Source organism: Ambystoma mexicanum, chromosome 7p (genome assembly GCF_040938575.1).
Source record: "Ambystoma mexicanum isolate Mex_15411 chromosome 7p, UKY_AmexF1_1, whole genome shotgun sequence".
In the NCBI taxonomy this organism is placed as follows: domain Eukaryota; kingdom Metazoa; phylum Chordata; class Amphibia; order Caudata; family Ambystomatidae; genus Ambystoma; species Ambystoma mexicanum.
Window position 1 is genome coordinate 250,189,129 of NC_090939.1, and position 14,993 is coordinate 250,204,121.

The 14,993-nt window shown below is 46.8% G+C and overlaps 1 protein-coding gene across 4 annotated transcripts in view; it reads right to left on the reverse strand.

Annotated features, from left to right (window-relative positions):
• The window catches only part of ITSN1 (intersectin 1), a 3,188,156-nt gene that overhangs the window by 1,827,702 nt on the left and 1,345,461 nt on the right, over positions 1 to 14,993 (reverse strand). For all 4 annotated transcript variants that reach the window (XM_069636218.1, XM_069636217.1, XM_069636220.1 and 1 more), the window contains exon 14: positions 13,951 to 14,213. In XM_069636218.1, the coding sequence (XP_069492319.1) occupies positions 13,951 to 14,213 (263 nt within the window). The remainder of the gene's footprint in view (positions 1 to 13,950; positions 14,214 to 14,993) is intronic.

Below are 14,993 nucleotides of genomic sequence, written 5' to 3' on the forward strand. Positions count from 1 at the left end.
CCCAACTTCTGTATAGTGCTCACAGCAAGCGTAGGTAGAAATATGCAATGGATGTGTGCCATATGTTTAAGTAGGCCGCGGATGGCAACCGATTCAGAAGAAGAACTATGCACCTGCCACAAAGTGTAACATCCAATGTACGTCCGGCAAAGCAGACATACATGTGATTCGATCAACCGTAGTCCCATTTCCATACCAAGCACATTACAAAGAACCGCATTTAGCACCTGCGATTTCCCAAACTACCACGGCCCAGTAGTCCGGGACAATCCTTTCCTTTCAAGTAGTCTTTCAGCAGCACTCCCTGATTGGGTACTGTTAAAGTATTACATACGCTTCCACCAATTACAACCAAGAATTGTGCATGTAATTCTAACGAACAGCGCATAACAGCCATTACTCACGCAGAGGTGACATATCTTCTAAATCAAAAGCACCTCCACGAGAAAATACGGCTCAACGATCTACATGTTCTGCACCTACAAAAATCAGCATCACTGCCCATCAACACACCCTGTAGGCATTACTATTTTTTCTACAGTACAGTGCCAACTGTGTTATACATCCGCATACCTCTCAACTCGCGCCTTTGGCGGGTGTCACCTGCCCCTTATGCAACTGTCTCACCCACCAAGCTCCCTAAACGCCCATAACAATCAATGGGCTTTCACACGCCAATAACAAAATCAGTTGCTTTCACCCGCCCAAGGGCCATAAAAGGTTGAGAGTAATGCATGGTGCGTAGCAACAGTGTACCTAGGAGTAAATCTCCATAACATACTCAAAATTTGTACTGTTGTGAATCCCATCACCTACCTTTAAATTGCACCTACAGTGGTAGGTGGTGGCAAAGGTTCCATTTGACCACAACACGCATTGGTAGACGAAAAAGGTTACTGTGTTCTTTTGTTCCGTCTTTTTTACAATGCTTTCCTCCATTACACCACCTCCTGGCAAATTCGTACAAATCGATCAACACAACTATCAGGCAGCCTTTGCCACCAAACTGTGCAAAATGCATACATTTCAAGCAAAACGACAGTTTCCACCCATACGTCATACATAACAGCAGTTAGGCAACAACAAAAGTTATCGCCCGTTAGGGAGAATTCTCATTTATCGCTAATTTCCCTCACCTAGTGAGGCCCCCAGCAGCTTTGCTGGACTTCTGGAGTTTATTTTTTTCCACTTGGTAAGAGTGTGAGCTTTTCCCCACTCTTACCTTTTTTTTGCCATGTGTATTTTTCAGTTTTTGTGATTGTGGACTCTGAAGTATACCACTTCAGTAGCCCCATTCTTTTGTGTTTCACACAGCACCTTCAGTGCCGTGGCACAGGGTTGTCTTTGAGACTCCCCCCCCCCCCCCGACTCCATTTCTGAGGCTGACTCCATATTATATTAGCCTCGAACATAAACCTGCTTGACCAAATTGTCTTTCTTTTGGCTCCGGTTGGGTTTATTCGCCATTTATTTTTGTTAAAGTCCTTCTTGTGTTTTATTTTGCACGGCAAACTAGGTTCGCCTTTTGTTCACCGTATTTTGGCGGGATCTGCTCAGAAGCCCTCCACCAGGCGCCTGGGTGTCTAGGTGGGCTGAATGAGAGGGAGGGGTGTAGTCACCCACTGCACAGGGTATCCTAGGAAACCCAAGTCACACTTTGCCATGATTGGCTGAGGTGGTTGTCCAGGCTGGACAACCCCCCTGCTGGGTGATTGACAGCCAGGCTGTGTGAATGGCAGGTCTCTTGGGCTAGAAGTCAGAGTCGCCACTGGAACTACAAGGAACCGAAGAAAAGCAGAGAGAACGACGACTGCTGCAACTACCTCATCACGGTGAAGCCCTGCTGCAGTCCTGAGCGATCTACCCTCCAGTCCGGAGTCTTCTTCCATTGAGCATGGTGGGGATAACCAGCTCATCTTCCACAGCAAGAGCATCCTCTTCCTTGGTCGAAATCGCTGCACACTGCTGTAGTGGTCCGGATAGCCATTTGAAGAGCCTCTCCAGTTTTTAAGGAGTGCACCTTTTATTAATTGTCGCCGCTGCCTGCTTCATCCCTGTGTGGTGCAGACACCCTTCAGACGTCCTCAGACGTCCTCCTTCACAAAGAAGCTCCAGGAATCGTGAGTCTGCGGAAAACCAACAGGAACAACTGCCAGGGCACCAGCTGCACCATTGAAATAAGGTATTGTGTTCTGCTTGAGGAAACTGGGTGAACCAAGTAGTAGACCGAACTGTCAAAAAGTGATTGCAATCGTATTCACGGCAACGTGTTTTGTTCATAACATCGGTTTATTCAACACGGGGTACTCACCTTGAGACTTACTGTACAAAGTGAATTGGTTAGTTGTAGTATATTTAATGTGTGGTTTTTATTTGAGTTTAATAGAAGTGTTGTGTTTATAACAAATGGTTTAAAAATAAATGTACTTCTAATTTTTTACCTGAAACCTTGAGTCAGTGTTTGCTTGAGTCACAGTAATTGTGGTCCCTTTGTGTAATCTCTGCTACTGCTCATATACTCTTGAGATAAGCCTGGCTGCTCCGCCACTGCTACCACTCTGACATAGTAGTACAGGCTTGTACCAAAGGTAAAACCTCTATTGCCACCTGTAGTCTTAATTGTGTGTAGTGGTCCCTAAGGGCACTGCACAGGATTCTGCCTAACAAGAGTTACCTGCTCAGGTACCACGTTGTGAGGGCTAGTTTCCCTGACGCGGGGTGGATGATTCTGCCCCCCCCCCCTGCTTTGCCAGAAGATGTGCTGGGCCCGTCGGAAGGTGTATAGGTGGCACCTCCGAGAGGCTGAGGAGCTCCGAAAACCATGGCCCGGCCGGGCACCATGGAGTGATCAGAATGATGCGGAGTCAGTGGTACTCCTTGATCTTGCAAATTACTCTATCAGAGGAGTGGGCGGAAAGGCATAGGCTTTCATGCCGGTCCACTGTAGGCGAAATGCGTCGCCCAGCGAGCCGGGGCCCTGCCCTTGCCAGGATGTGAACTGGGGACACTTCTTGTTATGCCAGGTGGCAAAGAGATCCACTTGGGGATGACCCCACCTGCTGCAGATCTCCCAAGTAACGAGGTCATTTAGCTGCCACTCATAATTGTCCGCTCCCAGCCTGCTGAGCCTGTCCGCCTCCAGGTTGGATTCCCCTGGGATTTGGACTGCCGAGAGGTAAATTTCATTTTCCAAGGCCCATTCCCACATGCTGATTGCCAGTCTTCACAGAGGAGGGGGATCTGGCGCCTCCCTGCTTGTTGACGTAGTACATGCTGGTCGAGTTGTCTATCTAGATGAGGACAACCTTGCCCCCGAGGGGTGGGAGGAATGCTCGGAGCGCTAGCCAGATGGCGTTCAGCTCCACTTGATGTGGTATTCCTGCTCCTGTCGAGTCCAGGTGCCCTGGACCGAGAGATTGTCCAGGGTGGCTCCCCAGCCCTCGAGCGAGGAGTCTGGTGATGGTGGCTTGCAAAGGGGAGAGGCCGAAAGTGCTTGCCCGTCAGTAGGTTGCAGTCCGTGGCCCACCAAGGTAGGTCCGGGTGGAGGGATAACGCCCCACTCCTGATTCCATGAGGCCGCTAAGTGCAGCTGAATCTTTCTCATCCTTACTCTCGTGTGCGGGACGGCTAACAGAACCGCTGCTAGTAGACCCAGGAGATGTTGATACCACCATGCCAAGGTCACCTCTCTGCTGAGGAAGTGGGCGGTGGCCCTCTTGATGGCCGAGATCTTGTCTTCCGATGGGAAAAACCCTTGCAGCACGTGTCAGAAATAAGTCCCAGGAATGTTAGTCTGCGTAGGGAGCAGCTGTGACTTCTTGAGGTTGAGCGAGAAGCCCAGGTCGTGCAGCGTGTTCATAAGGGCATGGGACGAGTGGAGAACTGCCTCCGGAGATGTAGCCCTGACGAGCCAGTCGTCGAGGTATTGGTAGATGTGGAGGCCCTGCGCTCTGAGCAGGGCCGCTACAGCGTTCATGAGCCTGGTAAAGACACTGGGGGCTGAGTTGAGGCCAAACGGAATGCTCTTGTATTGGAAATGGTAGCCCATGATTCTGAACCGTAGGAAAGAACGATGGGGCTGCCAAATCGGAACGTGCAAGTACGCGTCCTTCAGGTCTAAGGAGCACATGCAGTCTCCTTTGTCCAATGTCTCTGCTATAAAAGCTGGCGTAACCATGTTGAACTTTTTCAGGGGTAAGGAGAGGTTGAGGGTGGAAAGGTCCAGCACAACTCTCAGGCCTGCCTGTATCTTCTGAATGGTGAAAATCCTGGAGTAGAAGCCAAAGCCTCGCTGGGAGGCTGGAAATTACTCCACTGCCTGGCTCTCTACGAGCGACCAGATCTCTGCCAAAAGAGTTGCTGGCCCAACCTGTGGGAGTGGAGGGGAGAAGGGAGGAGAGGCTGGGATAGGTAGGCGGTACCCTGTGTATACTACGGAGAGGATCCAGGGGTCCGCAAAATTCTGGCACCAGAAATGTGCATGGAGGGCAAGCCTGGCCCCCACCGGAGACACGTGGACCCGAAGGGACGTGCCATGCCTTCTTTCCCTCAGAGGCGGGGGACTGGAAAAAGCCCTTACTCCCTCCCCCCCCCCCCCGCCCACTTTTGTTGTTTGAGACGGCTCCGAGTCCGGCTGCCTGGATCTGCGTTCCTGGAAGCCGCGGAACCCTCCATATGTACGACCCTTCTCCGAGTGCTGCTGAGAATGGATGTAAGATTTGGCCATGGTCTTTGTAAGAATGAACAAGGACTTAGCCGTTTGTGAGCTGTTCTTTTTCTCAAGCTCTTCGTCCTTAGAGGAGTGGAAGAGGGCCCCCCCACCCACTCCAACGGTATATCTAGGATGCGCTCGCCTCATGCCCGTGGCAATGCTGATGGTACGGCCCGAGGGATTGATATGCGCTACTGTGGATTCCATAAGGTCATGCGCCACGAGCTTGGATCCGCTAGCCCCGCCTTAAAGCGTGCTTGGCATTGGGAGGGGAGTTCTGGGAGGAAGTCCGCAATTTCCCACCATAACCGTTGGTTGGCGGCAGCCAGCATGGCATCTGCGTTGGCCTGATGCAGGTGCAAGGAGGCGTTGATCTTCTTGCCGTAAGCCTCCAAGATCTTCTCCTCCGATCACTGAAGATTGTGGCTGAGGATGGGTCGAGAGCAAGAGTGGGTCCCCCTCCATCTGCCTGTACTTGGCGTCCAGGCATCGGTTGACCGGCTGGACTGAGTGGGGCATGAGCCAACCCTTCTTGGCCAAGGAGACTACATTGGTTTGCAGTGGAATCCCAGTGAGGGCAGAGGGGCGCATTGTGAGGACTTCAGCCAGAACCCCCTCTGCCGGCTGTTCGACCTCGGGCTGAGGGAGGCCCAGGTACTCCGACAGGCCAGCAAGACGTTCATGGAAGGCCCTACCTGAGGATGGCGTGTCCGGATCCTCCTCCTCGTCCATGCCCTGCGGATCCAGAGGATCTTGTGGAGGAGGAGGGGTAGATTGAGCCAGAGGCTGGGTTACAGAGACCACAGCCGGAGGCTGAGGAGGCGGCGGAGGTTGTGGAGTTGGCTGTGGAGCCGGAGGAGGCGGCTGCACCAGGGTCAGCAAGTCTGATGGAGGCGTCTGTGGTGCTGCTAGCATGGCAGGGGGGACTTCCCTGACTGTGTCCTTGATGATAGACCCCCATCTGTGGAGACCTCGAGGCCGAGGAATTTGTCGACAAGCACCTCCTCACTGGCAGAAGAGGTGCTAGGGGGTACAGACAGGGTAGCGGGGGACTGCTGGAGCCGCTACGTACCCAGTCCGTATGGACGCATGGGAAAGTTGCCCTGCGCATATGAAGGGTAGACTGTAGGCCACGTACCTGGTTGAAACCGGTCCCACCTTCACACTATCTTCGCTGAATTCGTGGAATGGCGTTGGACTGGTTTTCATGTTTGGCGAGGCGGCCATTTTGTCGAGCTGCCTGCCACGTGCCTGCGACGTGATGTCCAGCCCGCTGGGTCAGGCCTCGTCCAAGACACTTACGTGTGGATCGCTGGGCCTACCCTGCTCCTCGGGTCTCGGCCCGGTAGGTGTGACACCCTCGACCGGGGGGGGGTCGGTAGAGCTACGTTTAGGCACCCCCTCAGACATATTGCCTGTATTAGGGCGTAGCCCCTCGGCCATTGCGCCTGTGAAAGGGCAGAGCCCCTCGGGTGTAAGCCCGGTACAAGAACCTTCCAGTCCCTCGACACTGCGTCCGGGAGGATCAGAGGACCCCTCGACCCGAGGGCCGGTAGCTGTAGCAGCCTCAGTGAAAGTGCCAGTGGGAGGACCTGGGAAGGAGTCTCCCTTGCAGGGTGCGCTGGAAAATATTGGCTCTACCTGGGCCTGGGACGATGCTGGAGATCCTCTGAAGGCGACTTCTGGAAGAGCTCCCTCCACCTAGCTAGTCTGTTCATCAGTGCCTTCGAGGACAGCAAGTCACACGCCGAACATGTTTGCCAACCGTGGTCTGTACCTGAATGATAAAAAAAGACAAGTATCCGCGCGTGGAATTACATGGCCGCAGCCAAACCCAGGAGCGCTGGTGAATTCGGCCCGTTCCTGTTGATGTGGAAAAGGGGACTTGGGTGTGGCGCCCGAGGGCGGAGTCAGGGCAGCGCATGCTCCCTGAGCCGCGCACCTCTAAATTTAAAGGGGAAGAATGTTTTTCTGGTGAAAAAGGTTCCGTCTCCCGTCCCTTGGCAGGGATGCCCATACAGTATGGAGGAAAGGGGACGGGACGTAAGAGTATGTTCATCTTTGGCAACATTTCCAATACAGAGAACTAACTCAAAACATGTGTCAGTCTGCAGACCTCACCTATGGCAAAATTTAAAAACGTACGGAATGGTGTACTTTCAAAGGAAGCGCAGTATACCCTCAATAGTAAACACATCAATGAGCTGTACGGCGGTAACACGTGCTACTGAAATCAGAAAAATGTCAACTGTATGGCCTTAATGCCAACTCGAGCAAGCTTTGCACATTTTACTACAACAATTCTGCAAAAAGAAAAACAACCACTAGTGCAAATTCATGTCACAGACAAACTGGACATACACGGTATGACAATACCCATGTGTCAACAAGGCATAGCACGACTACAAGCCTTGGACAACTCCATCTCAAACACAGCAGGTTTGGATAAAATGGTTATGTGTCAACTGTAGAGTTATGCTAAAGCGTAACATTGACGTAGAGCAAGGTTTAGTGAATGGAGTGCTTGGTACAGTTGTTGGCTTCCAGACATGCCCATGGGAGAACAGCATTCAGTTTGTAAACATCAAGTTTGATAAACTTTCAGAAATCAAAAACATAGGATGCACAAATGAGAGGTACCTTCGTTTCAAACACATGTATGTACGCAGAGAGCAATTTTTTCTGCCGCTAGCTTATGCAGTAACTATTCATAAATCGCAAGGTCTAACCTTAGATCAGGTATTGATTGATATTGGCAACACAGTCTTCAAAGATGGCATGAGTTACGTAGCATTGGAAAGACTGTCTCTAGTTAATTTTGATACAACTGTACAGGGCATACATTCCCTGCATCATAGATTACAATAGACTACATGCAGTGTACACACCCCATCTAAAAATGTACCCTATTGCTCAAAAACCAAAAGCTTTGAAAAGGCGGCTTATTCCATCAGAAGTACTAAATGATGTTGCCACAGTACCATCAAATAAATGAAAAGAAACTGATACTACAGCAACTACCAAAAGCAAATACAAAAAGGAGTAAAATAGACAAACCATATCCAACTCCACCCACAAAAGAAAATGCCTCTGCAAAGAAACCACCTACCCTTCCATCAAAGGGTTCAGCCACAGAAGTAGCTGGACCATTCACATTTTCCAATACAACAGGTGTTAATTGCTATGCAAATGAAAATGTTCTATTCCAAATACCAGCAGTTGTTGAAGGAATGTATTTAAATGGTGCAGATCAGTTGTGTTTGCAAATGCTGGTCCTTCACAGAAATGCAGCAGGTAATCCTGATACCATTTACACTGTCTCAGGAAAGAATTGGACTACAGTACTAGAATGGTGAAATTCACTTTAAACCGACAAGAAGATCCTCATGAATTTCTAATGTACTTACTACAAATACTGGAAAGAAAAAACATACTTATTAATGAAATCTTTCACATTTCCTACATGTGGAAACATACATGCACTCATTGCAACCATGTCGTTCAGCAACAAGTCCCTAACAAATGCTTTGTGTATGTATCAATACCGAACTGTGACTCCATTCCAGCAACTGATGCAAAATGTAAACCATAGCATGTTGTGTACGTCTTGAAATTCTGATATTCGTTCAACACTACATAACCACTCACATTGTTCGTATGTGATATTAATGCTCTTAAGATACAAAGCCGACAGGACCAAAAACAACTGCAAACTTACTGCCTTCACACACGGATAGATATCACTTGGCAAAAAAACCTTCACAACTGTTGCCATAATCTACCACGGGGGACTCCACCAATGGAGGCCACTAAACTGCATACATTAGAAAGCAATTGTCATGGTGGGAATGCAATGATGCTTCCATCAGTCTAAAGCACAGACTACCTGCAAATCTTGCAAATGCCTACTTAATATTCTTGATGCCACAATTTACTCATTGATGTACAAACCTACTATACCTTACTCCCCAACACCAACCAGTACCTTCGTACATGGACAAAAAATGTTTTCCTTCCACACCATCGACCTAAAGCAACGTACCATACATCCCAAAAAATGGGGCAACAGGCCAGTTCACACTCCATAAAGTAGACGAGGCACTGTGTCTTTTGATGGTAATACTTGATCATAGGGATCGCACAGAACCGGCATTTAGTCTCTTTTCTTTTCATATTCTCCAAATCCCGATTTGATATCCTAACAATGACTCCACCCAAATATTTAACATTTTGGACCACTTCCAAAACACATGTGATCTAAAAACCAATAAAATGTCAACTTCCTTATTTTAGCATAATGTAACATTAAAGTTTTGGATTGTTTTACATTTAAAAGGAGATTCAATGATAAAACATAGGCATTAGTCGCTGCCAAAGCTCTTTGTAGGCCTATGGGAATCGAGTCAAAACAAAAACTACATCATCTGCATATGCAAGGTGAATTTATAGCTATCTTTTTCTCTACCTGTGATTTCCCCCAGGGGTCTAACCTCTCTCCCTGGCTGTTCAACCAATACCTGGCACTTCTTGCCCACTGCATTGCCGCTCTCTGCCCCAACTTTCAGTGCTATGCGGATGACACTCAGCTCATTTTCAGGATACCTTCGGGAACCTCTTCTCCGGCTCTCATCACTGACTGTCTGCTATCCAGGAGTGGTGTGCCGCCAATGATCTCTGCCTTAATGCCAGTAAAACAGATTCTCATCGGCACACCCACTCCCTCCTTTCCTGTCGCTCTCTGGCCGGCCTCTCTTGGCCCTCTTCCTGCTCCCACCTGCTAGGCTAAAAACCTCAGGGTCATCTTCGACTCCACACTCTCCTTCTCTCCTCACATCTCCAACGTCTCTAAGAAGTCACACTACCAGCTGCACCTCCTCAGAGGTATTCTTCCTTTTCTCTCCTTCCCCCAGAAGCTCACTCTCTCCAGAGCTCTGGTTCGCTCTAGGCTTGACTATTGCAACAGCCTCTTTCTAAATCGGCCTGCCTCTACTCTCCGCCCTCGGCAACTCATCCAGAACAGGACTGCGAGACTTGTCCTTGGGCTCAACCCCAGGGATCATATCTCTCCAGGACTGAAATCTCTGCACTGGCTCCCAGTGGCTGCAAGGATTAAGTTCAAAACCCTCTGCATTGTCCACAAGGCCTTCTGGGGCCTGGGGCACCAATACCTTCAACTCTCTCTTCCTAAATATCTTCCTTCTCGATCTCTTCGCTCATCCGCCTCCAACTCCCTCAGGGTCAGTCGCTTCTCCAAGCAACGAGTTGGTGGTAGATCTCTTTCTTCGGTTGGTGCCTCCCTCTGGAACAGCCTCCCTGAAACTTGCAGAACCACCTCTGGTTCCGTATGCACCTCGAAACCTTTCTCATTGCTTCTGCTTTTTCTCCTCCTCTTCCCTGCGGACCTTCTGGCTGAAACTGAAACTGCACCAGTTACCCATCACCCTCTGATCTCGGGCCCACGTCCCTCCCCCACCAGTCTCACACACCTGCACTGCCTGCCTGGCAACCCCTGCACTTGGGGACTGTTTCTGTATCCCTACAGTCCCACTACCAGCACATGACACCTGATTTCTGCACTTACCTTTGCACTAGCCAGCTGCGAGCCGTTACTTGTACTTGCGCGATCTGAATGACACTTGGCCTAGTAGGATCATTGTCTGTCCTCCCTTCGTTCCCCTCCCTTACCTCGTCGCGCCTTGACACTTGTGTATAGGCGCTTTATAAAAGCCATATCATATATCATATCATATCCAATTTTGGGGGATTATTTGAATAAACCGGTTCCATGTGTTTAAAACGTCAAATAACGCCAAACATTTTGTGACACTTACATTTAGGGGGGTCCCCCCAAACCCCACCCCGTTTCCCCTGCTTTACTAACTCCCCCAAACCCTTCTCACTTTTTATCCCTTACCCCACATATACATTTATTAAAAATGTTGACTTTTCTTCGTTATTTGGGTTTCACTGAAAATGTTTGCAGTTCTGCATTTTTCATTGTTAACACTGCATACCAATAAACAGCTCAATGGTCTTACACTTTTGGCGAGTGCTTCTCTTTCGGGGCTGTACACCCTGTGACCATATTAAAAGGACTCTGAGCTGCTGGTTGATCAGTACAGGGTTCATTCAACGTAGCAGAAATAAGATGGGATTCCTCCCTGTGGTCTGGGCCTAAGCAAAGTTTATGTTGATAGAATTATGTAGAACAAAAGTCAAAGAAATACACAGCGAGAAATATCACTGATGAACCAAGAGTTCTTCTAAAACCTAGCCAGAGGGACATTAGCCAAAAGGAAATAGCCTTGCAACATAAAGTCTTTGCTTTGAGTGTGGCAGTTTTGTACATAAGGTGTTTCCAGTGCTGGCTCATTTTAGATTTCCAGGGGAGGCCCATATCAATCTCCACAAGTGACTATTCAGATAATGGAATAGCGTTATTGAATTTGATACCAGACATACTCTAAAGTTCAACGCGTTGTTGGCTAGTGCAGACCGGTTGTGGTCACCCTAGAAACTTTGAGACCTGGCCCTGGGCCGATAGGGAGTCAACAGAAGGAAAAGGGAACCCTACTGCCCTAATACTTGATTTGAATGATACATTCATGCAGGTTTCCATAGGGCCCACTTCATGTGGGACCTCTTCATTAGATGAGAAAGTGCAACGTTTTGTTGTTTGGACAAAAGGCACTGGGAAGAGTGCATGGGTAACTGGCCACGTGTTTACACTAGTGTATTGTTCACAAACAACAGGTCTTTTTTTCCTTGGAGCTGACCATGGGATTTGACATGGGCCAAGGTAAACAAGATGGTGCAGCACTATTTTCTGATTCTTCAGAAAATAGTGGACAAATTGGGCACAAGTTAATGAGGGTTGGACACTGTTTAGGCTGCCCTTGCAACAGTATTCTTAACAAGCAATGGCAATCAGCAAATTGGTAGTAAAACCCTATGTCAAAGATACTTCTACTGATTGTGAGATGTAAGGATAAGAGTGGACCAACATCAACCAGGTCTCCAAAAGAGACTGATTCAGTAGAAGTGGTACTGAATCCTCAAAAAGGCAGATGCATGCATAGTGGTATCAGCATTAATCTCTCTGGAGAGGGAACATTCATCCTCAGAGCCATCCTAGTAGCAACCTGAATGTTCCTGGATTGTCCAATTCTGAAGGCCAAGGGACTAATACTACTGTGGATATCGAATCAGTGCCTTCAGGGTGGACACACGTTAACGCTATGCAGTAATTTACTGAGCTATGTTAATGGTTTTGAAGCATAATGGAGAATGATTGTAAACTCAATTTATGTAGATCATAGAGGCACACTTTCCCAATTTAACCATTCACCGATTCCAGAAAACAGTTGCAGATCTCTCCCCATATTATGGCCAATACAAGGCCAATTCGTTTTCAAAAATGGATTAGTAGAGTTTGCTAATTAAAATGTTCTTGTTCAGCAAACAAACCCATTTGATTAGCAATGCTGTACTAATATTTTTAATGCCACCCAAAATTATTTGTACCTGCAACATAAAATTAGCAACTATTTGGTGGTTTTGTGCACCAGTGAAGACATTAGGGAGATGAGTCTAGCTTTGCAAATTCTCTAAAATTCTACTAGAACTGCAGGTCGTGTAACTCAGTTTACCTAAAAGAAATGCACTCGACCCATGGCAACAGATGACAACATATTTAAATTAGTTTTCTGTAAAATGGTGCATGTCACCACAAACTCACTTTATGGTTGGCCCACTTCACCACCCAGATGCCAACACTGCACTAAGAAACTTTGTTTGCATTAAATGTCAAATAAAAGTAAATATAAGTTTCAAACATCCACAGCAAATGCCCGATTGAGTATCTGTAAAATGTAAAAGATAAGCTGCATGAATGGATAGAAAAAGATAGATATGATGAAAAGGCTCTGAAAACAGTTTGACCAGCTCTCTCTTGCTGGTGCTAATATAAGCGAGCTCTGGAGGCCAACTACGGTGTATGGTAGGTCAGGAGATGTACAGACTGGAAGGAATTATTGATCATTGCTTAGCATTAACATCTAGTTAACTTTGCTTATTCATTATGTAAGAGGAAAGAAAGTATGATACTAAGTGGATGGCGTAGCACACAGCACACTTGGCAAACTAGGTGGGATATTGTAGTTTGCCATCTCAATTGCCGGGTAGCTGGTATAAATAAAACAGGGTGATGAGAAAGAATATCATGGAGGATGGAAGCAGCTCATGGGTTGACTACCAGTTGCCCAGCAGGCTACAAAATTAGTTTTGCCATCAAAAGCATTTGGCCATTTAATATAGATTTCCAATTTGTTCACTCGTCAATATGATGCACCTTACCTAACAAAATGACATTTTGTTGACTATTAGATTTAGATGCACTAACCTAAACTTTACTGTAAAACATGGACATTGCAGTGTTTTACAGTAGCAATACTGCAATTATGCATATCAACAAATTACATTTTTAGAAATAACACACTGGTCTTTGCCAGGCAGGATATAGTTCGCTTAATAAAGGTATCATCCCATCAACTTCTGGTTTGCAATTATTTTAAAAATCGAAAAAGTTGCTCAGCACTCCCACACAGGCCTATTGCACTTAAGAGTGGAGAAGATGATTACTGCTACACTCTCGCTCCATTGGCCCCTTTGAACAAGCAGTGAATACAGAAAAGAGGGTAAAGAGCCGCGAGGGCAAGAGATGAATGCAGGGCAAGCTGTGCTTTCATTGAACAGGGTCACTTAAATAGCTAGTTTTGCTACAAGTGCCAATTTATTTAGCAAACCAACAGAATTGCATAGCAAATTGCTTTGCAACACTGCTTATTCCATGCCTTGCAATATCATGTTATATGAATAAATCTGGTGCATAAAAGGTGAAACATACACAGATATATTTCACTTGAGGAAAACCGAAACAAGGAACTAATAGTATACCCAAAAATGAAAAAAACAATTAGCTTCACGTAACACTACCATTGCACAAGGACCTCAAACATGCTTTGGAACACTAGTATGTAATCTACCAAATATGGTTCACTGCATTAATTTTGAAATGTGTCATGGCAAGTGCAGTAGTTTGTAAATGACTGCCTGCGCAATTGTGCTCTTAAAGAAGCACATTTTTGTATTTTCAAATGCCAGAAGGTTTAAATAGCAATTTGTGAAATGAACACAACTTGCATTAAAACTAACATTTTCTAAGGGACACAGCGATTTACCTCACGCCTTTCTATTTCTTTCCGTCGCTCCTCTTCCCGCTGACGTTCAAACTCCCGTTGCTTTTCAAGCTGTTTCTCTATTTCTTGTTGCTTCTTGCGCTCTTGTTCCTGCCGTTCGCGTTCTTTCCGTTCTTGCTCAGCGCGCTCTAGCTGTGCCAGACGTTCCTGCTCTTTTCGCTGTTGCTCTAGAAGGGCCTGCCTCCTCTTCTCAAGCTCTAAATTGCCACGTTCAAAGTTTTCACGTTTTTTATCTTCAAAGGTTACTGAATAATGAGAAACAAGAACAGTCTAGTCAGCCAACAAATGAGGGACAAAAAAACAAAAAGGCTAAAAACACTTCAACAAATTTAACAAAATAGGTCAGCATTCCAAGTTTAACAATTCTTCTTTGGTCCAAACCTACCAATATATCTTTGCTAAAAAAGGGGTAGGTAACCACCCACACTGATAAATTGCACCAAAAAGAGAAACTACAACATGAATATGAATTGCACCCTAATGTGGTACACAAGCTTCCTCTTATTCAATTAGAAATCTCTCATATTTTTGCTGTTTTGCCAGATAAATGGATCCACATTGAGAATCAGCATTTTTCTCGCCATCCTTCCTCTCTCCTACCCTCACTGTATAGCACAATGTATCACCTCCTTGGTTCAGTCCATTAATTAGCTTAAATGGGTAGAACGTTGAGTCTCACCACCAAACATAAACATTCTGTTGTCCAGTATAAAGTACCCACAAAGGGAATTCACACGGTTCTATATAATTGAACGCAGTCTTATTTCCTCTGTATGTTTTTCCATAGCTAAAATACTGCAACCACTGGTTCATGTACAGCAATGGACCTGCCTGTGTTAGTACCCAGGTATTAGACGATCAACAGTTTCTCCACCAGTAGGAGGAAAGTAGTATGAAACCTAGAGCAGAAGAGAAATTTTAAGTTACTCACCGTAATGACTAACGTACGCCTAAGTCCAGAGTCCCCTTTCCTCCATACTGTATGGGTGTCCCTCGCTAGGGACAGGAAACAATCTTTACCAGAA